Consider the following 26,096-nt stretch of genomic DNA (forward strand, 5'->3'; position numbering starts at 1 on the left):
AGAGATCCTTCTTTGCAGCGTATCCCAAACAGAGTTTGAGTGTGTGTGTGTGTGTGTGTGTGTGTGTGTGTGTGTGTGTGGTTGGAGGGGAAAGAGTTGCCTGCTTTTCCAACATGCACATAAACACACACACACACAATTCCATGCTCTCTCCTGCCACACCTCCCTTCTGCCAGTGCTGCAGGGACTCTGCCCAAGTGAGGTTACTAATATGCAAATTGCCTGCTTTGCATGGGCCTCCTGCCAGGTTCCTAGGATGTGTGTGTGTGTGTGTGTGTTTTAATAATAATAATATATTTTTTAAAAAACCATCATCCCTGTTGCCCAAGATGAGGAGTGCGAAGGGGGTGCGGTCCCAGCAGGGCAATGTGCTCACCTGCCTCAGTGTGGCAAGAAGCATTGCTGAGCCAGAGGTGCTACGAGCAGCAGCAGCAGCAGCTGGCAAGAGAGGAGGAGGAGGCAGTGGCAGCAAGGGGGGAATCTTGGTGGAGGGGGCAGAGGGAAGCTGGCAACCCCACGGGCCACCACTTTGGGCGGGGGCTGGCCAGGTTGCGGCAGGTACTTCTCAGCCGGCAGGATGGTGAATCTGGACCCGGGGCACGCAGGTAAGGGCCCTCCGGAGGCGAGGCGGAGAGGGAGCAGGATGGCTCGACTTGTTCTCTTGGAAAGGCTGGGGAAGGAGGCCGGCTTCCAAGTTCTACCCTTGAGAAAGCCCCCCGGGGCACCTGGATCCGTCAGTTCCACCCCAAACAAGCTCCTGTTTGCTCTGATCTCTCACTGTTTTGATCTGCACATGCCTGTTTGTGTGTGTGTGTGTGGGATGGGGGAATGAGAACAGCAACTGGATCGGGTGAGGCTGGTGGGTTGTGCTGTTAGGAATCAGCTCCGGTGGGTCAGGGAGGAGAGAGAGATCAGACTCAGAATGCTACTTTAGCATCAAAATTTGACAGACCCTGGAGCTGAGTGTGGCCATCATGCCCTTTGACCCGAAGGCTCTCTCTGCACCCTTTCTTCTCTGAGGAATGCAGGGGCCGCTGTGGGCGGCAGACTCTGCAAGTTGATGTCTGCACATGCCCAGGAATACTCTCTCCTTCCAAGACTGCTCGACTGGCACAGATAAAAAACAATAGTTCTGGAGGCAGCAGCATGGAGTGGCTAGGAAGGCAGACAGAGAAACTTGTAGATTTTAAACAGAGGCAGGGGCAGATTCCCTTGTGTCCACACACCCATCTAGGTTGTTGTTTTGGGCAACTTCTTGCTGTGTGTGGCTATAGATAAGGAAAGGAAGACTTGTCTTTTCTTTTCTTTTCTTTTGAGCTGATCCTTTTTAAGATGCAGTTTTTTTAAAGCTGATCCGAACCTCCCTGGCCTCCTGGGAAACACTTCATCTTAAATCCAGGAGAGCAGCTGCCATTCAGTGCAGACAGCACTGATCTAGATGGGCCAATGGTCTGGCATGTGTTATGTAGCTTCCCTGTGTACCTAGATAAATTCAAAGCTGGAGGAAGACCTAGTTGGGGACCAGGCAACTTTTTTTAGTCTAACCCAAGCTATGCTTTGACGCCTGTGTTTGACAACTGAGAGAATGCAAAGCATCAACAGAGCCCCTGAGCCTGTGCTGAGTGCTTTCCCCCTTGTGACAAAGCAATCCATACCGGCTCCCCATCCTCACAGAGGGAAACCCCACACAACTGGAGTCAGGGGGTGGAGATGTTGTCTTCTAGAAAGGATTTCTCACTTTTGAATGTAAGGATGGGGAACCAGCCTTCGCTGACCTTCTGCTCCCAGATGTTCCAGGCCACTCTGGGGAGTGCCATGTGATTATCCCAAATCCTCTTGACTGCACAGATCCGGGCATTTCCATATGGTTGCAGGCATGCCATAAATTTAATGTGCATTTGAAGCACATGGCTTTCCCCCAGAGGATCCTGGGAACTGTAGTTTCCCTCTCACAGAGGATTCTTTGCGGGGTGGGAACATCATGTGCTTTAAACATCTGGTGTGCGTGTCGCCTAAGAGATATCAGGCACCTGCAGTTGGCTTCATAGTGTGGCTGCTTGTGGGCAACCAGTTGTTTCTGTTTCTCTTTTATACTGAATCCAAAAATGGACATTCTCAACCTTGTTTGTCCATTCAGGACACTGACCTGTCCCAGACTGCTTTCTTGCTGGCAGCGCAAGGTCACAGACCTGAGCAGCAGCATCCTGGGCAAAATATTTGAGCGAAAGGCGAAAGGGTGAGCATGATGCAACATGCGAGTTGGCCACAATAACATCTTCACCAGATTTCTCAATGTACTTCGCACAAGTCTTCCCAGGCACTACAACCAGTTCAGAACACAGCTGTGAGGCTGTTAGGAACACATTTCAGCCCTGCCCCCAGGCTTTCTGTTTATTTCCATTCCCAATTTTAAAGGGCTGGTTTGGGCCTAGAAGCCCTAAACTGCAGCTGCATACCCTCCAACATTTCTCTGACGGAAATAGGGACATCCTAAAGAAAAGCGGGATATTCTGGATTCAAATCAGAAACCGGGACACCTTCTGTAAATCTGGGACTGTCCCTGGAAAATAGGGACACTTGGATGGTCTGCAGCTGGGCAACTTCTAGTCCTCTAGATCAGGGGTCAGCAAACTTTTTCAGCAGGGGGCCGGGTCCACTGTCCCTCAGATCTTGCGGGGGGCCGGACTATATTTTTTTTTGGGGGGGGGGAATGAACGAATTCCTATGCCTCACAAATAACCCAGAGATGCATTTTAAATAAAAGGACACATTCTACTCATGTAAAAATATGCTGATTCCCGGACTGTCCAAGGGCTGGATTTAGGAGGTGATTGGGCTGCATCCGGCCCCCAGGCCTTAGTTTGGGGACCCCTGCTCTAGATCGACTCCAGTTCCCATCATCCCTGACCATTAGCTATGGTGGCTGAAGCTACAGATGGGATTTGGAGGGGCAGAGGTTGTCCACTCCTCCTCTTACAGATCATGAGAGGGACTGCATGAACCTGCCCATTAAGCGAGGATTTTGTTATTGTTCATCTTCTGATTCCCCCACCTTCCCAAGAGATGTGGGACAGCTACCATTGACCGGGTCTTTTTTGTGGTGGCGTCCCATCTCTAGAGCTCCTTCCCCATGTCTGCCTGCTAAAGCTGTTTTGATTTAAAGCAGGGAAGGGGGAATTGCGGCCCTCTAGAGGTTGTTGGACTTCGGCTCATGTCTTCCCTTACCACTGGTCATGATGACTGGGAAAGACCGTAGCTCAGGGATCGAGCATCTGCTTTGCCTGCAGAAGGTCCCAGGTTTAATCCCCAGCATCTCCAGGTAGGGCTGGGAATATCCATGCCTGAAATCTTGGAGAGGCATTGGCAGTCAGTGCAGACAATACTGACCTAGATCAGGGGTAGGCAACCTAAGGCCCGTGGGCCGAATGCGGCCCAATCGCCTTCTCAATCCAGCCCGTGGACGGTCCAGGAATCAGCATGTTTTTACATGAGTAGAATGTGTGCTTTTATTTAAAATGCATCTCTGGGTTATTTGTGGGGCATAGGAATTCATTCATTTATTTTTTTTCAAAACATAGTCCGGCCCACCACATGGTCTGAGGCAGGCACCACCAAACTTCAGCCCTCCAGATGTTTTGGACTACAATTCCCATCTTCCCTGACCACTGGTCCTGTTAGCTAGGGATCATGGGAGTTGTAGGCAAAAACATCTGGAGGGCCGCAGTTTGGGGGTGCCTGGTCTGAGGGATGGTGGACCAGCCCACAGCTGAAAAACAGGTTCCCCATTCCTGACTTAATGTCACCATTGAATTTTTTCATGTTTGGCTTTGGTTTTTATTGCATAGTTATAAACGTTATAAACCGCCTACAGAGCTGCTGCTTTGCAATAATAAAAATAATATTGAATAGCCTTTGCTAAAGTTTGTTTAGGCTTTCTTTAAGATGAACCCATAGCAATGAGTTGGTTAGTAAAAAAGGAATTCTAGGACTATCTCCGAATCAGCTGAGCTGTCAACACATTAGCGGCTCATGAATATATATATGTGTGTTTGTGTAACTCAGCAAGTACAACCTATTTTCCTGCGCTCACGGGTAACTTTCTCTCGGTGGAGATTTCACTTGGCCATGGGCAGCACTCTGAGTTTTGCCTTGCCATTTTCAAAGGAAGGAAGGGCAACTCATTTAGAAACATGAGCTCAAGGATATGGCATGAAACTGGGAGCATGCCATCTGACTAGCATCTATAGAGTTTGGCAGGAAAGATATTTGCTATAAGAGCAGAAGAAGAGCTTGCTGGATCAGGCCAATGAGTACAGCATCCTGTTCTCACAGTGGCCAAATAGATGCCTGTGGGGAACCCTCAAGCAGGACATGAACACAACAGCACTCTCCCCCCCCCCCCGCAGTTCCCAGCAACCAGAATTCAGAACTCTGACAGTGGAGGTAGAACATAGTCCCCAGGGTTAGTAGCCATTGATAGCTTTGTCCTCCATAAATTTGTCTCGTCCTCTTTGAAAGCCATGCAAGTTGGGGGCCATCACTTCTTCTTGGGGAGTGAATGCCCTATTTTAACCATGTGCCATGTGATGAACTGCTTTCTCTTTTGTGAATCTTCTAAGCCTTATCACAAACATGGCAGCCAGCCTTTGCGGTGGAGGTGGAGAAGAAGGAGATGTGATCTTTGATATGTGAACGTCAAAATCCTACCTGCTGGCAAACATTGCGGTTTTGTGTTTATAAAAGTCCTGCACAACTAAACTTCCCATGGCACTGTAAAATGCTTTCAGTGGCTTTTGTCTTCCAGGCGTTTGTTGTGAAATTATGAAATGGGGGGAGGGGAGCAGAAACTTGAATATTCGGCACTTGTTTATTTAGCCAAGCTACGTAATTTTCAAGATAGCAGTGAGCCCATTGACCACACAAGAGTATCACCGAGAAAGGGGTGATAGAAGGCTTTAGTTTCATAGCTTAGACATATCCGTAGAACAATCATTAGACAACTAGCATCATTTAGTGATTAAGTGGTTTAGTATCAATTAGCTGTGAAGTCCCGAGTTTATTCCTGCCACAAGCATCGCCATGTGCTCTTGAGGAAGCCCTCTCAAATTTCACCAAGGTTTTTGCAGCTCTCTGTTAACTTGGTCCAGTTTCTCAACTGGAGCCAGTGCCTTCGGAAACCTCCATTCATCTGGGGTTTTCTTTAAAAAGTACATGAATCCCAGTTAGGTACTGAATTCTGTGTGCCGGTTTAGTTTGCTACAGCTTTCCTTCCCCTTATTTAGTTATTTTATCTATCCCATGAGATTTATATACCACTTAATATTCCCCCCCCCGGGGGGGGGGAGCCTGTGTGTAAGGAAAAGAAAAATGCTCATAAAATTCAAAACTGATAACTACCAGGCATGATTAAATACATCAAATTATGAGGAACGGTTGAGGGAGCTAAGTACTATATGTTTTGCTTGGAGAAGACAGAGAGGTGATATGATAGCCATCTTCAAATATCTGAAGGGTTGTCACATGGAAGATGGCACAAGCTTGTTTTCTGGTTCTCCAGAGGGGAGGACCCAGACCAATGGGTTCAAATTACAAGAAAGGAGATTCCATTTAAACATCAGGGAAAACTTTCTGGTGGTAAGAGCTGCCCGATAGTGGAATGTACTACCTGAGAAGGTGATGGCCTCTCCCTCACTCACTGAAAGTTTTTAAACAAAGCTTGGGTGCATTTGGCTGGGGGGTTGGACTAGGCAACACTTTAGGTGTCTTTCAACTCTACAGTTCTATGATTCCATGAATTGTTGATTAAAGTCAACTATTTACGTAACAAGCATACATAATAATAAAAACTGTATGCCTGGTTAGGCTGTTCTAAAGAAAAAAGGAAGTACCACAAAGGCACTTGGCTAATATCAATAGGCAAGGAGTTCCAGAGAATTGATTGCTGCCACACTAATGGGTCGATTCCTTTACTTAATTCTTTCAGTACTCAGGCAGTGTGCTTTGACAAAACACTGCAAGAAAGCTGGCTTTAATGCAATTGTGCACATAATTCCATAAATATCCATTTTTGTCAAGTGTCCCCTAATGTGCAGGAGCTCGTATGATAGTCAATGGAACGTCATACGAAAAGGTGCAACCACAATCACATCAAGGTAGCAGTCTCTCTCCCCCCCATGCAGTGTTAGATCAATACAGAGGGAGATGGGGACCTGGAAATAACTTTTTAAGAGGATTAGGCACATTTAGGGGGGATAAGGCTATGTTCTGCATGCTGTTGTGCTCAGGTTCCGCGTTTGGGCTTCCCATTAGGGCACCGGGTCAGTCACTGTGCAAATAGGATGCTGGACTAGATGGGCCTTTGGCCTGATGCTGCAGGGGTCTTACAAATATAAGTGGGTGGGGGGGGGTGCTGCCTTCATGCCCTGCCTGTGAGTTTTCTGGAGCCACCTGTTTGGCTTCTTTGGCAAACAGAGGATGGGCAGAGAGGTTCTTCTGGTGTTCTTCATTCAAGATCCTAAAGGAAGCCTGCTCAAATCCAGCATTTGATTTTATAAATTCTCTTAGATCATGAGGAAGCAGAGCACAGAGAGAGGCAAATCCCAAACAAATCCACTTATCTTGGGGGCTGCTTGTCAAGCCACTGTCTTCCATGGTGCAAAAATACAAAGGCACAGAGTGGCGAATGAGTGGGACCCGCAACAAAATTTTGCAGTGCAGCGTGCTAGTGTTTAGTGTGCCAGCCAGTCAGCCCTGCCCTCCTCCAGGTCATTCCATTCCATTTTCTCTCCCACTCAACATTTAGCCAGCATTCTGTGGCCGATGTGCATGCTTGGGATGTTGTGTTTTTTTTGGGGGGGGGGTTCCTTCTCATCACACTGAAGGTTCCCCTCCCCTAAAAGATAGATTTCTGTACTACTGCAACCCAGTTCTATGTGGATGTTTCTATTTTAGTTATATTAGGATCGGCACTCACACCTGAACATCGGAAATAAAGGGAATGATGGGCTTTCTGTTGTTGCCTGAAAAGCTACATTAGAATGTTTTTAAACAAAGTAAAAGAGATTGTTAGCAGAAAATTATCTGATTTTGAGGTTTTTGAGGAGCTTTCCAGCGGAAACCATACAAAGGTTTTGACCTCTCAGATATACAGTATGAGCTATTCTTATACAGTGGTACCCCGGGTTACAAACGCTTCAGGTTACAAACACTTCAGGATACAAACTCCACTAACCCAGAAATAGTACCTCAGGTTAAGAACTTTGCTTCAGGATGAGAACAGAAATCATGCTCCTGTGGCGCGGCAGCAGCAGGAGGCCCCATTGGCTAAAGTGGTGCTTCAGGTTAAGAACAGTTTCAAGTTAAGAACGGACCTCCAGAACAAATTAAGTTCTTAATTAATAGGTACCACTTTACAGGTACCACTGTATTCTGAAACATGCCTTATGGGTAATTTAAAACAATTGTAGGAAGATTACAGTAACTGGAATTGGAGATTGAGATTGCAGTGTGAGGCAAACCACCATTTTGCTCTGCCTTGGCGAGAACCAAGGAACTCATATTAAAGTGTTCCTGTGCCATGCTTTTGGGCTAATGACTAACAATGTGCAGTAGGTAGCCAGAGAAACCATCAACAGTGCACAGAAATGACAGGAGAAAGTCACCTGCTAATTGGCAACATGAATATCTCACCTTACAGAACTTCAATCCTTCAACTCTCTACTCATTTACCTGGGATTAAATCCCATTGAATTTAGTGGGAGTGAGTAGACATGCATGGGGTCAATTCCAGTTGAGCCAGATAAACAGTTGACAAAGTTGGTTGTGTTCTGGTTGTGTATTTAATGTGTTCTGGTTGTGTATTTAATGTGTTCTGTGTTCAGAAGTTCTGATACACTTTCAGATGGGCCCCAGGAGACTGTGATGGAAAGTGCGGGGGGGGGGAGTGTTGAACCGCCAGAGGTATTTCCATTTGCTGAAGAGGCAAGTCACTTTTGAGAGATTTTTCTATAAAATTAAAACTGAAATCCTTTTTTTAAAGGCCTACTCACTGCTCCTCTTTGGTTTTGCAGAATCACTTTGTCTTGCAGTCCAACTGAAGCAAGGTTGCTGTGTGGGAATGCTGATGGGCGAAACTTGCTCTGTGTGGTAATGAAACTGACTAGTCTGGCTTGGTTGTGCAAGACATTGAGGGCCAGCTCTTCCCTTTCGAAGGCACTGGAGTTGCCTTGGGAAGAACTTGCAGCTCACTTTCCGCTTGGGATTTCTCATGCAGTGATGGTGCCAGGAGGAATGGGCAGGAGAAGAAAAGGCCACCCTTCCCACCTCTGGCAAGCTGGGTCTGGTGTGCCAAGCCAACAAACTCCTCTTGGGCCAGACCCACTTCCTAACCTACATTTCCAGCAGTTCAGTTGGCTTATAGCTTCAGGTCTGAAGGTGTTTACACAGTCAGAATTCCAGGGTGGTTGGCTAGTTTTGCTACACGTGACACCATCCTCCAGTTACCGTAACCAGGCTGTTTGATGTTAGATCCAATTTAATTACATTGGGCAGGTTGGCAAGAGCTCCAAGCATATCCCGATCGGAGATCTGTTCTCTGTTCCTCTGTACCAGGGCCAGGCCAGGACTGGGAGCAGGTGTTCCTGGGCTGAATGTGCTCCAACTGGGGTTCCTGAAGTTGGCATCAGCTCTGATGCCTACAGAGGCACAAGACTCTGTAGCTCAGTTGGTTAGAGCAGGGGAGGAGGAAGGCGCTCAGGCGCCTGGGGTGGTGTGCCCAGGGGCAGGGCGCATTGTGGGGCCTCCGGAGTCCGCCTGCCTCCTCCCACTCAGCCACCCTAGAGCTGGGAGGGGGGGAGGCAGTGGGCAGACCGTTTGGGCAGCATGGAGCCTTGGTGTGCCCAAACCACTGTGTCTCTCCCAGGAGAGATGTGTGGCTCAGGCCCGCTGCAGGCCCCGCTGTGAGTGCCGGCCAGCATTTTGTCACCCCCACACACACTCAGTGGGGAGACCTGGCGTGGCCCGCACCCACCACACACCCCTTCCTCCACCCCTGGGTTTGAGCATGGTGCTGATAATGCCAAGGTCACAAGTTTGATCCCCATATGGGACAGCTGCATATTCCCGCATTGCAGGGGATTGGTCTAGGAGCAAGAGGTAGCCTACATGATTCTCCCCTTCCCCATTTTACCACCACAACAACCCTGTGAGGTAGGCTTAGGCTGAGAGGCGGTGAATGGCCCAGGATCATGCAGTAAGCTTCATGGCTGAAACAAAGAACATGAGAAAAACAAATTAAAACATCAGAGGAACTCCTGTGATGGAAAGGCCTCCTGAAATAAGATGGATTCAACCAGGTGCCTGAAACTCAGCAGTGCCAGTGGCTGCCTCACTTCTAGTGTTAGGGAGTTCCACAGACATGGACCCACAACTGAAGGCACAGCTTCTTGTTTCAGTGATTGACTTGGGACATACTGGGCCTAAGTTATCTATGGCTTTTTACACCAGAATAAGAGTCTTGAACCAGACCCAGTACCCAATGGAAAACCAGTGCTTTCAACACTGGTGTCATGTTCTCATGGTAAGACAGTTCCCATCACCAGTCTAGCTGCAGCATTCGGCACCAGCTGAAGCTTCCGGGCCAGACCCAAGGGCAGCCCCATGTAGAGTGCATTGCAGTAGTCCAGCCTTGAGGTTACGTTACAACCAGATGAGGCAGATTCATGGGGAAGGTTATGTCTGCCAACAACCATTCATGGATAAATGAAACCTTCATGTCCAGAGAAAGTATAGGAAAATAGAAAGCTCCCTTGTACTGAGTTGGAACGTCTGTCCATCTAGCTCAGTAGTGTCTACTGGCAGAAGCCAGTGTTTCAGGCAGCAGTCTCTCCCAGTTGTATCTGGAAATATGGGGATTGAACCTGGGACTTTCTGGATACAAGGCAGATATGCTACCTCTGAGCTATTGCCTTCTCCAGTGTTTCAGGCTCTTTTTGTGTTCTTATGTCCTCGATTAAATCATCCCCTGCCTCAGCAGGAGATTTCAAGAGTATATGAGTGTTCTCTAGATCAGGATCTGACTGCCACCATATTGGTGTTCCCGGTGAATGCTGATGAGCCGGATACCAAATTCAGGGTTTATTCAATGATATTCATGCTGTTGCCCCGGGAATCCATGAATTGGCACAGGAACTCCATGCAGTGAGCTACCTAGGACTGAGTGGGTATGGTGAGGCCCCTCAGCCTTAGAACAGGAATAGTTGTATCTCTCTGTGTGTGACATCAGCCCCTGTGATTGGCAGGAAATATGAAGCCTTCGGATTGGCTAGAACTAAGATAAATACCTCAGAGCTTAGCATCATGGCCATTGTTTGTCCACAGTGCAAGACCTTCTACCTATGCACTTCAAGACCCTAGGGAGCCTGGTCTGGACAACCTACACTCCAGGCCCAGATCTGATCCATCCCCTCCAACATTTCTCCAATGAAAATAGGGGTGTCCTAGGAAAAAGGGACACGGGTGACGCTGTGGTTTAAACCACAGAGCCTAGGGCTTGCTGATCGGAAGGTTGGCGGTTCGAATCCCCGTGATGGGGTAAGCTCCCATTGCTCGGTCCCAGCTCCTGCCAACCTAGCAGTTTGAAAGCATGTCAAGTGCAAGTAGATAAATAGGTACTGCTCCAGTGGGAATGTAAACAGCGTTTCCGTGCGCTGCTCTGGTTCGCCAGAAGTGGCTTAGTCATGCTGGCCACATGACCCGGAAGCTGTACGCCGGCTCCCTTGGCCAGTAAAGCGAGATGAGCACAGCAACCCCAGAGTCGTCTGCAACTGGACCTAATGGTCATGGGTCCCTTTACCTATATTATTATTTTATTATTATTTATTTATTTATTCATTCATTCATTTCCCCCATCTGGCTGGGTTTCCCCCACCACTCTGGGCGGCTTCCAACAATGATTGAAATACATTAAAATATCTTCCCTAAACAGGGAACTTCCCTAAACAGGGCTGCCTTTAGGTGTTTTCTAAATGTCAGGTGGTTGTTTATCTCCTTGACCTCTGATGGGAGGGCGTTCCGCAGGGCGGGCGCCACTACCGAAAAGGCCCTCTGCCTGGTCCCCTGTAGCTTTGCTTCTCGCAGTGAGGGAACCGCCAGAAGGCCCTCAGTGCTGGATCTCAGTGTCCGGGCTAAACGATGGGGGTGGAGACGCTCCTTCAGGTATACAGTGGAACCTTGGTTTACGAACACCTCGGTTTATGAATTTTCGGTTTACGAACGCCGTGGACCCATCTGGAACGAATTAATTCACTTTCCATTACTTTCAATGGGAAAGTTCGCTTCAGTTTATGAACAGACATCCGGAACCAATGCTTTGGGTTAAGTACGCTTCAGGTTGAGTACTCTGCGGACCCGTCTGGGACAGTTTAATCCACTTTCCATTACTTTCAATGGGAAAGTTCGCTTCAGTTTATGAACGCTTCAGTTTATGAACAGACTTCCAGAACCAATTGTGTTCATAAACTGAGGTATCACTGTACAGGACCGAGGCCGTTTAGGGCTTTAAAGGTCAGCACCAACACTTTGAATTGTGCTCGGAAACATACTGGGAGCCAATGTAGGTCTCTTAGGACCGGTGTTATGTTGTCTCGGCGGCCACTCCCAGTCAGCAGTCTAGCTGCTGCATTCTGGATTAATTGCAGTTTCCGGGTCACCTTCAAAGGTAGCCCCTTTACCTAGGGAAAAGTAGGACATTCCAGGATCAAATCGAAAACTTGAAATCCTCTTGACCTGCCAAACTGTTCCATGTGAGAAGGCATGAAAAAAGCATTGCCTCACCCATCCCACAAGTATCAATTTTTAAAAGGGAGGAACTGTAGCTCAGGGATAGAGCATCTGCTTTGCATGCAGAACGATTCGGGTTCAATCCCCGGCATCTCTAGTTAGGGTTGAGAAAAATGGTCCTGCCTGAAACCCTGGAGAGCAGCTGCCAATCAGTGCAGACAATACTGGGCTAGATGGACCAATGGCCAAGTCAGTAAATGGCAGCTTCCTATATTCATCATTTTAGCAAGATTTGAAGCTGCCACAAGTCATACTCTTCTGAGATGGAGCTTCGCTACTTCTTTCAAACTCCTTTGTCAACCTTTCTCATTTCCTAAACCTTCTGATTATCTTTTGTTATCCTTGGATTGGTTCTCTGCGGTCTTGTAACATGCAGGGAATATGAAAAAAGCTGTGTCAATTATCTCCTTCTTGGTATGTTTGATGAGAACAATTACATATCACGGAGTTTTGCCTGATTTCGAGTGATGTCTCTTTAATGGAGAGCTCACCTGGCAAAACCGCAGAGAACAGGCACAGAGCGGAGCATTATAAATAGTGTTATTAACGGATGCAAATCACTCTCCTGTTCTTTTTTTTATATATATAAAAACCCCTCCAGGGAATTGGCTAGTGGAAGCTTATGCAAATTGTTTCTTACAACAGAAAAAACAACCCAGCACTCTTCCAGTTAGGATGCAAAGAGTTAAAAGTGCCCTTGCAAAGCTACCCAGGTTTATTTAAATGTGGGCTTCTTCTCTTCTGCACCTGGTTCTATACCCAGTGAGAAGAAAATGTGGGACATGGGTAAAGTTAAGTCCAGTCAAAGGCGACTATGGGGTTGCAGCGCTCATCTCGCTTTCAGGCCAAGGGAGCCGGCGTTTGTCCACAGACAGCTTTCTGGGTCATGTGGCCAGCATGACTAAAACACTTCTGGCACAATGGAACACCATGATGGGAACCAGAGCGCACAGAAATGCTGTTTACCTTCCCATCACAGCGGTACCTATTTATCTACTTGCACTGGTCTTTCGAACTGCTAGGTTGGCAGGAGCTGGGACAGAGCAACGGGAGCTCACTCTGTCACGGGAATTCGAACTGCTGACCTTCTGATCAGCAAGCCCAAGAGGCTCAGTGGTTTAGACCACAGCGCCACCTGCTCCCAATATGTGGGATATAGGCTGCATTCACACAGCAGTTCATTCCCTCTCCCTGAAGTTTCCCTAACCATTAATTTTTGTGTTATAGTTGAGCTTTCACGTCATACGAAAGCCACTTCCAGCAAGCTGATGAATATAGTGAATGTTCAGTACTCATTCCTGTGTTTTTAAATTCCATTTGCAGGCCCCTTAGCCAGGGAAATTGAGGGAGTAAAGTGACAAAATCTGGGGTGATATGCAGGCATGCAGCTCTTCCCTGATGTTTTCATGGGGGAATTATGGGGGTGCAGAAGCAGGCATGTGCAGAAAAGACAGGGGAGTAGTGACATTGTTCAGTGACTTCTGTTACTGTGCTGCACCACACCCGCCAGTGTGAATGAAATTTAGTACAGTATATGAGTTGAAAAGCCACCATTCCACAATGCAACACGATTGCAGAGTGAAAGGAATGTTAGAAAATGGGATAGAAGCGCCGGCATTATAATCAGAAAAACTAATGCCACATTTCCCGCATCTGAATGCGCCCCATATTCTGTGATGGGTCACAAGCCTCAAAATTCATACATGGTGAACTCTGGTAAATGAATACCTGGGATCCAGGACTCTGGCAGCAGGGACAGTAATTTCCAGTGTAAATTGCTTAAAATCATAGCCATGAAAGAAAGATCAATGCCAAATCGAGTGGGGGCAAAATGGTCCATCTCTTGGTCCATCTCAGTATTGTCTACAGACTGGTAGCAGCTCTCCAGAGTTTCAGACAAGTGTCTCCTCCAGCCTGTCCTGGAGATGCCAGCGATTGAAACAGAGGCCTTCTGCATTCAAAGCAGATGCTCTAATCACTGAGCTTTGGTCCGCTGAACGATTTGCAGTACCTTACAGGTGAAACTCGGAAAATCAGAATATCGTTGAAAAGTGCATTTATTTCAGTAATGCAACTTATTATTTTTTATTTTTATTTTATTTTTTACAAATGCTTTCTTTTGGAAATTCCACAGTAATAAAACAAATAGTTACAATAATACAAAAATAAACATCGCTATAACATTTCATTAATTACATTCCATTTATAATTGACCCGCCTAATGACAAATAATTACAATTACAACAAGTAAAGGCTTGACGTATCTTGCTTTGCATGTCATGCATCTATCTTATATATTGGTTTCACCTTTTAATTTGCTTTACTGAAATAAATGCACTTTTCGACGATATTCTAATTTTCCGAGGTTCACCTGTAGATATCAGCCAAATGCTTACATTAGGGAGAATCATGCTTCCTGGCTCAAGGTGCCATCATGGAGCAGTTTTTTCCCCCCTGGGTTTCCCCGGTCTCAAGATGGAAAGCCCATCTGGAAAGGCCTGTTCCTCTTCTCCATCCTTTGCCATCCATCTTGCCTGACCTATGATCAGGAAAATGGATGAAGGAGAAGTCCCAAAAGATGAATGAAAACACAGAAGATGAATGGAGTGGAGAGAGAGAGAGAAGGGAGGAAGGCACAGCATTGCCCAAGCTTATGAATATTCCTGAGGCTGGATGGGGATTCAAAAGCTTGGAGGTATATTATTATAATGACACACTCATTGAAGAGGCACAGGTGGGGGGGGTCATGCTCAGCTATTAAAACCAGCTTGCTTCACATTTTTAGATATCAAGATGAGTGGCGATGTGGCAGATTCCACAGATTCGCAGCATGAAGGCAGTCACATAGAACCTGGTAAGACAGTTTCTCTTTCCCCAGTCCCCTGGGCTTTAGTTCCAGCTCAGGGCATTGGCAGGTGGAGTTCAAAAGGAGGGCTGAAACGTGGCAGCTGCCTTATAAACCTTCTCCCATAATATTTGGGGCCATTATCACTTTATTACACAGAAGCATGATGAAATGAGAGAGCAGGGCACATGTTTCTCAGTTCGTTAGAGGTGGTTTTGATCCCTGCAATGCCAGTTTAAAGATTCCCATTGGATATTTCAGTGATATATGGCCCCAACCAAACAGATGAACCACACAAACCTCTCCCGTTTCCTGCTAAACCTTCCAACTTGGGCCAAAGTCTCCATGTTGGCCCAGCTCAAAAGTCCAGGTGATTTTGCTGGTTGCAATATCACCATCTTAACCATCAGAAACCCAGGCAAGGTGAGGTCATCCTGCCATGCTAAAAGTGTGTTAATAAAGCCCAAACGAGAACAGGGAAAACCCTTTGTGGGTTATTAAGGTCAAAGCAGCTTTCGTAATGCAGGGCTGCTTCCTTCCGGATGAATAAGTGCTATTTTCAAAAGGCTTAGGGGGCCTCTGTCTTTTAACACTGAAAACCCACAAACAGTGTCAGCCCCCCAGCTGACTCACACAGAGTGTTTGGCAAAACAGGCTACCATCCATGAATTTCCCCTTCATCTCCAAGGAATTATTCTGCTCCTGTTGGCATTCAGTTTCTTGGGGACCTTGATTTGGAGAGCGTTTATACCTCTAAATACCACACCAGTCAAACGAAAAAAACTTTCAAACTTGTGAAACATTTGCTTGCTCTTTGTTCAGAGGTACGCTCTAGAATTCCTAAGCTTGCACTAAAAATGTCACATCGAATTTTGTGCTTTTTTTTCCCCAGTGCAGGGGCAAAACACAAAAGGTGTGTTTGTATTGCATACTAAGTTTCTGCCAAGTCTAAATCTTAGCACAGGGTGGGGAACCATCTACTCCTGGGCTAGTACGGCATATTGGCCCCCTGGACTTTTCTATGTCACTTGTGCCTTCCCTGCATTGGCACTTCCCATCCCACCTCTCTCTGTTTTTCTTTCTTAGATGTAGGTCCTTACCTGCATTATACTTTTAAGGAAGTATCCTACCACCTTAAACAGCCATTAGCTTCCCCAAAGAATTCTGGGGGTTGCAGTTTGTAAAGGGTGTTGTTGAGAGTTATTAGGAGTCCCCTATTCACCTCACAGTACTACAATTCCCAGAGCTCCCTAGGAAAAGGGATTGATTGCTAGTCCACTTCGAGAAATGTAGCTCTGTGAAGGGAAGGGAGGTCTCTGTTTCACGTGATGATGTCAACTTGTCAGCAAGTCCTTACTCCCAGGTTAAGTGTGTACACAGTTGCCATTGTAATTGTCCAGGTGTTCATCAATGAATATTATTTATTACCTGCCTTGAGGGCTCTGTATGGAAAGGAAGGGCAGGGCAGGGAACAGAACTTTCTTTTTCCTGTCACTCACATTATACTGCATCAGAATTGGCTAGACTTAATGGTCGCATCATCATATTCAGTGCATGATCTCTAATTGGCATAGAGTGAGGGCATTCTGTGTGTGTGTGTGTGTGTGTGTGTTAAAAAAAAACCACCAGTTTTGGTTTGCACATATGAACAATTTCCACCTGCATGGCTGTAGTGTCCTGCTCATCCCAACCATGGGCTTCAGGGGATTCATCCGCCAAGGGCTGCATTGGTTGCCTGGGCTGCCCCCTGTGCAGGCAGGTAGTACAGTGCGGCCCCACTTCTCTCTCTCTCTCTCTCTCTCTCTCTCTCTCTCTCTCTCTCTCTCTCTCTCTCTCTCTCTCTCTCTGTGTGTGTGTGTGTGTGTGTCACTCTGGCAGTGTCAGTGGCTGGCACAGTGGGCTCTGTTCACCCTCTGCGTCCCACTCCTCCTGGCACATATTGTGTCCATGTGCCCCAAGCACCAGCAAACCACGCTATGTCACTGCTGGGTGCGGAGCCTCAGGAGTAACACAGGGGGCAGTGTAGCGATGATGTAGAATGGAAGGCAAGCAGTGGGGGCAAAGGATTTTGGCATCGCTGAAATTTGAGACATCAGGGTCTGCCACTGGGGCTATCGATTGCTACTAACCTTAATGGCTTGGCTCTGCCTCAATGGTTGGACACAGTAATGCAGGCATGGCCAAACCTGGACCTCCAGCTGTTTTGGGACTACAATTCCCATCATTTCTGACCACTGGTCCTGTTAGCTAGGGATGAGGTGAGCTGTAGTCCCAAAACAGCTGGAGGGCCAAGTTTGGCCATGCCTGCTGTAATGCTTCTGAATGCTTTTTGCTGGAAACCGCAGGAGGAGAGAGCTCTCGGGCTCAGGTCCTGCTTGTGGGTTTCCCACAGGCATCTAGTTGGCCACTGCGAGAACAGGGTGCTGGCTGAGATGGTAATGCAGCAGGCTCTTCTGATGTTCTTATCTGAAGCAGACCTGAGGTTTCAACTGGCCAAGATGAGTAGCAGAGAATAGCAGAGCTGTGCAGGAAAGGCAGGCTAGAGCTGAAATCTGACAATACACGGTTGTGTCCTGGCCTGAAGTGTGTGCCGCGAATCTATTCAAGGCACTGCAGGTTGGCCAATGGTGCGGCAGATGTTACTCCAAGCGCCCTGTTTATGCACACATCATCAAATGGGTTGAAAGCCCCAATTTAATTAAATTTCATGCCCCTGGACATACTTCTTGAGTCGTTGCCAAGCGTGTCTTTGAGCTAGCCACTTCCAGAGATATTTTAGCGGGAGGAAATAGAGCCAACAAGGTTTGTAAAAGGCCAATTTGACAGACTTTGTGCTCCAGGGCCTGGGAGGTGGAGGTGTTGCACCAACCTAATTGGCTGTTAAATTGGTAAAAATAATAATAATAAAAATCCCTGCTTAGATGAGCCTTAGCTTGTAGTTTGCTGGTACATAGCCAAAGTCACTTGGCTTTTTAGAGTCGCGGTGTGTGTCTTGATTTTTGGAGACACGCCATGAGTTGCTTTTCAGAGTTAGCTTCAATTAGGAGTAAACTGCTCCATCACACTTTATTTTTAAAATAGGAAGAACGGAGGAGGATGGAGATTGCAAATATGAAAAGGGGTTAAATTAAGTGTCTTCCACTAAGGTAAAAAAAACTGGTTCTGCTGTAGCGGTTAAGCAGTATAAGCCATGCAGTCCTGATCCACTTTAACATCTTCTGTTCAAGGGCTGATACAGGAGGAATTCTGTCTTCAAGGGGGAGGCAATAGGGGGGGGGAGAGATGTATTGTATTTCAATTGAAATGAGAGTCATCTTTCTAAATTGGCATCTATATATCTAAATCAACACATGCAAATATTTTGCAAATCTTCATTGTTATTATTTTTTGATGTACGGATCACCTTGTCCATATGCCTCAAGGCTATCTGCAGGCAAAACAACTTGAGGATAGCTTTAAAAGCAATGCAAAATGATCGCCCAAGGCAGAGACCTTTTCATCCAGGTCTCTCTTCTCTTCTGTTTTGTGATACTTAAATTTTTGATGGGGTGTATGTGTCTGCAGGAGGGGAGCTGTGAGAAGATTATAGTAGTTCTTTCTAAATTTGCATCCATACAAAATTTATGCAACTTGGTGTTTTTTTCCTTGCCCCCTATTTTTGGGGTGATACATTTCCTCGGCTTGCACTATGTGTAAAGAGGCACCGTGGGGTGGTGGGTGGGGGTAGCTGTGAAATCAATATAGTAATCATTCCTAAATTTGCACCTATGCCTATAAATTAGTCTGTGCAAATTTGTGCCCCCTCTCCTCCTCTTTGAGTGATACCTTTTCCTTTTTTCTTCACTAGAGGTATTTTTCAAAAATCCCAATTAATGGAAAGATCAGATGAATTCTGAAAAAAAGCAGAAAGATAAAAACGGCCCAATTTATTGGGTAGGGGAGGATGCCACACATTCCTGGTTTTAGTCCTTTGAAACAGACTCAGAAGCAGCTTCCATGAATCCCCATACTAAATGACAAAGCTAGGTGTAGGGTCTGTGGTGCATAGCTGCCAAGTTTTTCCTTTTCTCGCGAGGAAGCCTATTCAGCATAAGGGAAAACCCCTTAAAAAAAGGGATAACTTGGCAGCTATGCTGTGGTGTGAAGATGGACAGGGCTCTGCAGGGCATGTGAAGAGTGCAGTTCCCTTGTGAAATAACCACACCTGCTGCCTCCACTCATGGAGCTAAACTTCAAGTTTGGTCGACTCAGACCAACACGGCTACCTACCTGTAACTAGAACTTCAAGTTTGAAGCTTAGCATTCCCGAGAAGCTTCCTCTGTTTCTCTTTCAACAAAATTAAGTTATCCAGAGGATCAAAGGGCTAAGTTGAGGACCCTCTCCAGGCATCCCCAAACTTCGGCCCTCCAGATGTTTTGGACTACAATTCCCATCATCCCTGACCACTGGTCCTGTTAGCTAGGGATCATGGGAATTGTAGGCCAAAACATCTGGAGGGCCGCAGTTTGGGGATGCCTGATCTAGTACATAGCTGTCAAGTTCTCCCTTTTTTAAAGGGAAATTCCCTTATGCTGAATAGGTTTCCTCGCGAGAAAAGGGGAAACTTGACAGCTATGCTCTAGACATCATTTTTATTGTGACTTGATGAATACTGGTATGCATGGTTCTACATGATCTTGCTTTCAAAACTGTTTGCAGCTGCAAGCATTTCAGGGCAGACATCTTCCTTTGTTTCCAATCAGTGCATGTCTCACAACTTCCAGTTGAAGTTTCGTAATTTTCCTGGAAACGTAAGAAGAGCCTGCTGGATCAGGCCATGGCCCACCTATAGTCCAGCATCAAAGTGGCCAAGCAGATGCCTATGGGACCTAAACACAACAGCACTCTGCGCACCTGTGATTCCCAACAACAGTTATTCAGCTGCTGACAGCAGAGGTGGATCATAGCCATCAGAGCTAGTAGCTCTTGATGGCATTCTCTTCCTTGAATTTGGCAGGCCAGGTGGCGCTGTGGGTTAAACCACTGAGCCTAGGGCTTGCTGATCAGAAGGTTGGCGGTTCGAATCCCTGTGGCAGGGTGAGCTCCCGTTGCTTGGTCCCAGCTCCTGCCAACCTAGCAGTTCGAAAGCACGTCAAAATGCAAGTAGATAAATAGGAACCGCTACTGGTTTGCCAGAAGCGGCTTTGTCATGCTTGCCACATGACCTGGAAGCTGTATGCCGGCTCCCTTGGCCAATAGTGCGAGATGAGCGCGCAACCCCAGAGTCGGTCACGACTGGACCTAATGGTCAGGGGTCCCTTTACCTTTACCTTTTAAAGCCATCCACGTTTATGGCCATCACTGCCTCCTGTAGGAGCGAGTTCCATGATTTAACTATGAGTGTGAAGAAGTTCAGTGGTATCTCGGTTTAAGAACAGTCTTGTTTACGAACGATATGGTTTACGAACTCCGCAAAACTGGAAGTAGTGTCCCGGTATGCAAACTTTACCTCGGTCTAAGAACAGAATCCGAACAATGGAAGGGCACCGGCAGCGGGAGGCCTCATTAGGGAAAGCGCGCCTTGGTTTAAGAATGGTTTCGGTTTGAGAACGGACTTCCAGAATGGATTAAGTACCACTGTACTTTCTTTTCTGCAGTGGCTACCTGTTTGTGGAATGCTCTCCCCGGGGAAGTCATTATACATCTTGAGGTGCCAGGCAAAAAAACGTTCATCTTTAACCAGCCTTTGGCTGATCAATATTCTACAGCCTTTTAAATGTGTTTGGGGGTGCTGTTGTTGTTTTTGTTTTAGCTACTTATTTGTGGTTTTTATCTTGTGTTCTTATCTTCTGAACCGCCCTGAGATCTTTTGATGTAGGGAAATATATAAATCTAATAAATCTAATAAACCACACGCCGCCTCGTTGCATGTCCACGAGTTTTAGAGTTGTGAAAGAGGGAGGGAGGGAGGGAGGGGGAGAGAGAGAGAGAGAGAGAGAGAGAGGGAGAGGGAGAGGGAGAGGGAGAGGGAGAGGGAGAGGGAGAGGGAGAGGGAGAGAACCACTATCCACATTCATACCACAAATGTTTTGAGTAGTGATGTCGGCTGAAGTATTGCAGCTTTTGTTGCACTACCCCCCCCCTCAAAATGGCACTAATGCAGGAAGCATTGTAGAGCATCTAATAAAGCAGAATGATGTGTGGGTCTTGCATAAATTTGCCCCTAATGTACTAAAGCTGCATTCAAGGCATGCTGCAGAATACACCCACAATAAACCCCCGGCTATCTGGAGGGATCCTTCCTGTATGTAACTGAAATCCTGCTATTTCCAGCCCGATGAAAGCCCCCTTTTACCACCTGGCTACCTCTGAGCCCTTTGGACTACAACTCCTGTCAGCCCCAGCTGCCTGGGAAGGCAGCAGGTTGGTGAAGACCACCTTAGATAATGAGAGAAGGTTGGGAAATGAGCCGGTCCCTTGAAGCTTGCATCCAAAGCCTCTGTTGCGTGGATCTCTGTGGTGGGATAGGGCGTATCATGCTGTTTCTTCCCCCACTCCCACCCTTCTCTGGAAGGCAACATCAGGGAGTGGAGCTCCTGAGGGTGTGGCTTGTCTTCAGCTGTGCCCTGTTTCCCTGTGAACCTTGTACAACTCAGCGATTTCACCCATTGCTTTTTATTGATACTGGAGAGGAAGATTGGAGGATTGCTATGCATTTTACTCCCTTTCCACTGAGAAGGGCTACCCTGTATCCTGACAACCTCTTCTCTCCCTCTCCCTCTCCCTCTCTCTCCCATTGACTGCCCCAGAAAAACTGGGACATCCTATTTCCCCCACAAGGGCATGACGGCCATTTTGGGCACCTTGCTCTTGCACAATTTCAGGCCACGATCTCACCCTGGGGAAAAATGTTTTTTCCAGATCTGAAATCTCACAAAGAGCCCCAAAACACACTTTTTCGGCACGGTGCCCCCAAGAAGTGCTTTTTCAGGTCAACAATCTTATACGGCACATTTTGGGGGTGTCTTAGGGAGACCCTGATTGTCAAGCCCCTCCCTATCTGATATGCCAAAAACTAATAGGCTGAGGATTCTTCTCTGTTTGTGGCAACCTTTGGCTCTATCTGCCTCTGATCGATTGCAACAACACAGTTCCTCTCCAAGACTTCTCTTTGATATGGGACATGATGTGGGGAGGGGAAGAGAAAGCCCTCTTTTTTTAAGTTTAAACCATAAACCAGGCAAGGAGGGAGCATTTCAAACACACCTGCCACAATAACTGAATGACTGCAGGGCATTGGGAGCTTCTTCCCTCCCCACCACTGGGCAGGTGGGGAGCTGTTGCAATATCCCACAGAGCAGATTTGGGCAAATGTCAGTTGCTGGGCGTTTTCGGAAAAGTGCGCTTGTGTTTGTGTTGCAGCTGATGGTAGTGAAACTGACTGGGACTGCCCAGCTTTTGACAGGCTGTGGTCCATAGTACAGTGATACCTCACAAGACGAATGCCCTGCAAGATGAATTTTTTGCAAGACGAATGCGTCTTGCGATCCGATGGTGACTCGCAAGACAAATTTGTTTTGCGAAAAATTCGTCTTGCGAATCGCAGTTTCCCATAGGAATGCATTGAAATTTAATTAATGTATTCCTATGGGCAAAAAAAGAAATTTCAATGCATTCCTATGGGAAACCGCGATTCGCAAGATGAATTTTTCGCAAAATGAATTGACTCGCGGAATGAATTAAATTTGTATTGCGAGGCACCAGTGTATATTTTGCCTGGAAACAGAGGCCTAGTTCTCACTGATGTCAAGTAGTGCAGGTTGATCATTTTACACTCTCGGTGAATGGACCCCATTTTATAAATATATATATATAATGGGTATTTTAACAGTGCGGATTTTGTAGCCCTCTGAGTCTTTCTGCCATGCCCTCAGGACTCACCACAGGTCACACTGTATGTCAAATTCATGCCTCCTCTGTCCCTCTCTGGGCACATATGGGTGGGTGTTTGCTAGCAATGTTCAGATACAATACTGTCCCCCAACCAAGCAGGGTTTGTGGTAATGTATGTTATTTATTACCAGGTACTATCCCCGTATGTGATCCTGGAAAATCACTGTCCTGATTTATTCCTCTTTGGGGGGGGTGTCTTTTAAAGCCAATTGCTACAACTGTCATTACTCAGGGCTCAGCTCCCTCCTCAGTTTCTCTGGAAGATAAATGGGGAATAGACATCAGGAACAGCAAGAGTCCAGCTAAATCAGGCCAATGGCCCATCTAGTCCAGCAACCTATTCTCATGGTGGCCAACCAGATGCCCCCAATAGGAAACCCACAAGCAGAACATTCTCCTCCACTGTGGTTTCCAGCAAGTGATATTCAGAAGTATTACAGCTTCTGGTCAGGGCTTCTCCCTACTCTTTCCAGACAGTGGTCTGTGATTTAATGCTCCATATCTGAGTGTGTGTGTGTGTGTGTGTGTGTGTGTCTGTGTGTGTGTGTGTGTGTGTGTGTGTGTGTGTGTGTGTGTGTGTATTTGCCCCAAACTTTCCCCACAAAATGCCTTTCTTTAAAGATGAATTTGTCTTCTTTTAAAGGCATCCAAGTTGACTGCCATCACATCCTATGATTGTTGTGTCTTCTGTTGCCTTTTGTAAAAGTGCATATACATTTCTGTACATTAACCCTAAGTCAGAAGGTCGGCGGTTCGAATCCCTGTGATGGGTGAGCTCCCGTTGCTTGGTCCCAGCTCCTGCCAACCTAGCAGTTTGAAAGCACCTCAAAATGCAAGTAGATAAATAGGAACCGCTCCAGCGGGAAGGTAAACGGTGTTTCCATGTGCTGCTCTGGTTTGCCAGAAGCGGCTTTGTCATGCTGGCCACATGACCTGGAAGCTATACGCCGGCTCCCTCGGCCAATAATGCGAGATGAGCGCGCAACCCCAGAGTCGGTCACGACTGGACCTAATGGTCAGGGGTCCCTTTACCTTTACCTTTGTGTATATATATATATATAAAGGTAAAGGTAACGGGGCCCCTGACCATCAGGTCCAGTCGTGTCCGACTCTGGGGTTGTGGCGCTCATCTCACTCTATAGGCTGAGGGAGCCGGCGTTTGTCCACAGACAGCTTCCGGGTCATGTGGCCAGCATACCATACAGTATTACAAAAGTAAATACAAACACAGATTACCTGCCTCCCCCTATGAACAGTGTTTCAGATTACATTTATGTAAATCAAAATGTATCAAGTGGCGTTCAAAATATTTAGCATAATATTCTCTCTGCTACAATGTATAATAATAATAATTTTTCATTTGCAGTGCTCATTGTTTTCTATGACCAAAACAAATGACTCCATTAGTTATACCCACATTCACACGATTCTTAATTGACCTATCCCTTCTTCAGTTGATCCGATCTTCCCTTTACAAAGACCAAACCATTATATATATATACCGTAGTTGGGACAGATAAACTAGATTCCTGGCTATTTATAAAACCAATAAACAAATCTCAGCCTGCCAAAACCTGTCTGTCTTTCATTGCCCTTTCAAACCCTGTAGCTGCTAGAGTCTCATTTGGACTGTTTGACAAGCCACCATAGGAACACCATCTTTGCTTGTTTTGTTGTATACGGTACCTAAAATGAAAAAAGAACAGATATCCTCCCGGTTTTACAACTGGTGGAATGCAGGCATTTTTCAGCATCCTGAATACAGCATCCGGAAAGCAACAAGCACTGGATATGTTGATTCTAGCATTTCACAGACAACACCAGGGAGATGCACTTGTAACATCTCATCCCAAGGATCACTACATAAATTCTTCCTGGCATCCACAGTCACGTCAAGGGTGCTTCGCAACCAAAGGAATGCACATGGCAGATAGTGAAAGGTTTATTGTCAAAGATAACACTCCATGGAGCAGTTGCAGCAACAGGGGACCACTCCCCCTCCACCAGTTTATGTACCTCCCCGCCAACAGGCTGAGCACAGAAAACTGGAGACTGTGCCTGCATGGAAACTTCCTCTGCTCATCCCTTTTCAGTCCTCTCCAGGTTTGGGGAGACAGTGGTGCAGGAGAAGATGGGGAAGCACCTGGCCCTGCAATTGCCTCTTCCCCCATCTTCTTCTGACCCATCCTGTGTCCCACCCTCCAACTCTAAAGCTTCCCCTGCCTCTGATTTTTGCCTCCTGGCTGCTACAGGGCCCCACAGACCACTGCCACACTCTCCCAAGTCAGACTCCAGCAGGCATTTTCTTGTATCTCTTTCTTCAGTGTTGCAGGGGAGTGTGGACTTTTCTTTTTTAATGTGATGATGGTCGATGATTCTAAAACACAACTGAAAAAATATATATTGATAAATGCCCAGTGCCCCTTTTTATACCACAGATGTGGTTTGGTTGCTTTTTGTCCTATATTTGCTGTGCTACAACTCCTCTGGACAGCAATAATGTGGGAGCATTGGGGAAGCACCGTGGAACAAACTAAAGCAGAAGAAATCCACCACTAATGCATGGTTATTGTGTAAAGAGCAGAATATGCCAGCAACAACACACCAGGCTGGAGGAAGTGCAACAGCAGGGAACGCACAGGGCTTATCCAAAGTGTCCCTTGTCCCACTGCTTTTCCGCAGGGAAAACTGTTCCTTAGTGCTTAATCAGAGAAAACGGCAATTTGGGTTTCCCTGGGAATACCATTTGTTCCGAGCTATCATTAAAGAGCAGGTTTTCCCAGGGCAAGACCGGGGGGGGGGGGGCTTCCTTATTTTTGTCAGAGAAATGTTGGAAGGGACATTTCTATTTTCATCAGAGAAATGTTGGAGGGTATGCTTTCTAGGCACGGCAAAAGTGGAAGTGTGGACAAATCCACAGCCAGTAACTGAAGGTGTCCATTTTGTTACTGGTCTAGCTGACGGCCGACTCAGATTGGTGTGGAAGTTTTGGTCAGTTGGGACTTAGTTGCCGTGAGGAAGATAGTTGGGATCTGACATTTGGAGGAGTTGCAGGGAAAAGTTGTTCTGGGTGAGATTTTTCCACTACGCAAGCAATACAAGAAATACAATCCCCTTCATTTTATTTCTTCTCAGTTTCTACCCTTTTATCCAGTAAAGTTTCATCAATTCTTTTTAAACCCCCCCCTCCCCTTACCCACCATAGCTGCCAAGTTATCCCTTTTTTAAAGGGATTTTCCCTTATGCTGAATAGGCTTCCTCGTGAGAAAAGGGAAAACTTGGCAGCTATGTTACCCACACAAAATGATGAGGAATGTTAGCTTTTTCTCACACAAGCCTCCCCACCACCAAACCCACACACAACCTTAGGCTTTGAACAATAAGGAACCACCAGAACCCCCCCCCCCAAACTATTTCAAGAAAACTTTCTGGGTGGGTTCCAAACTTCTGCATTTAAAACAAACAAGCAAAGCTTGGAGG

At 46.6% G+C, this 26,096-nt stretch overlaps 1 protein-coding gene across 3 annotated transcripts in view; it reads left to right on the forward strand.

The window, feature by feature from the left end:
* The first annotated feature begins 398 nt into the window (after positions 1–398).
* Positions 399–26,096, forward strand: part of POU2F3 (POU class 2 homeobox 3) — a 94,999-nt gene continuing 69,301 nt past the window's right edge. The window contains exons 1-2 of one of the 3 annotated variants that reach the window (XM_035140186.3): positions 399–605; positions 14,624–14,692. In XM_035140186.3, the coding sequence (XP_034996077.1) occupies positions 578–605; positions 14,624–14,692 (97 nt within the window). In that variant the 5' untranslated portion in view covers positions 399–577. The remainder of the gene's footprint in view (positions 606–14,623; positions 14,693–26,096) is intronic. The other 2 variants (XM_035140187.3, XM_088658120.1) reach the window with 2 other exon arrangements.

Source organism: Zootoca vivipara, chromosome 14 (genome assembly GCF_965207765.1).
Source record: "Zootoca vivipara chromosome 14, rZooViv2.hap1.1, whole genome shotgun sequence".
Classification (NCBI taxonomy): domain Eukaryota; kingdom Metazoa; phylum Chordata; class Lepidosauria; order Squamata; family Lacertidae; genus Zootoca; species Zootoca vivipara.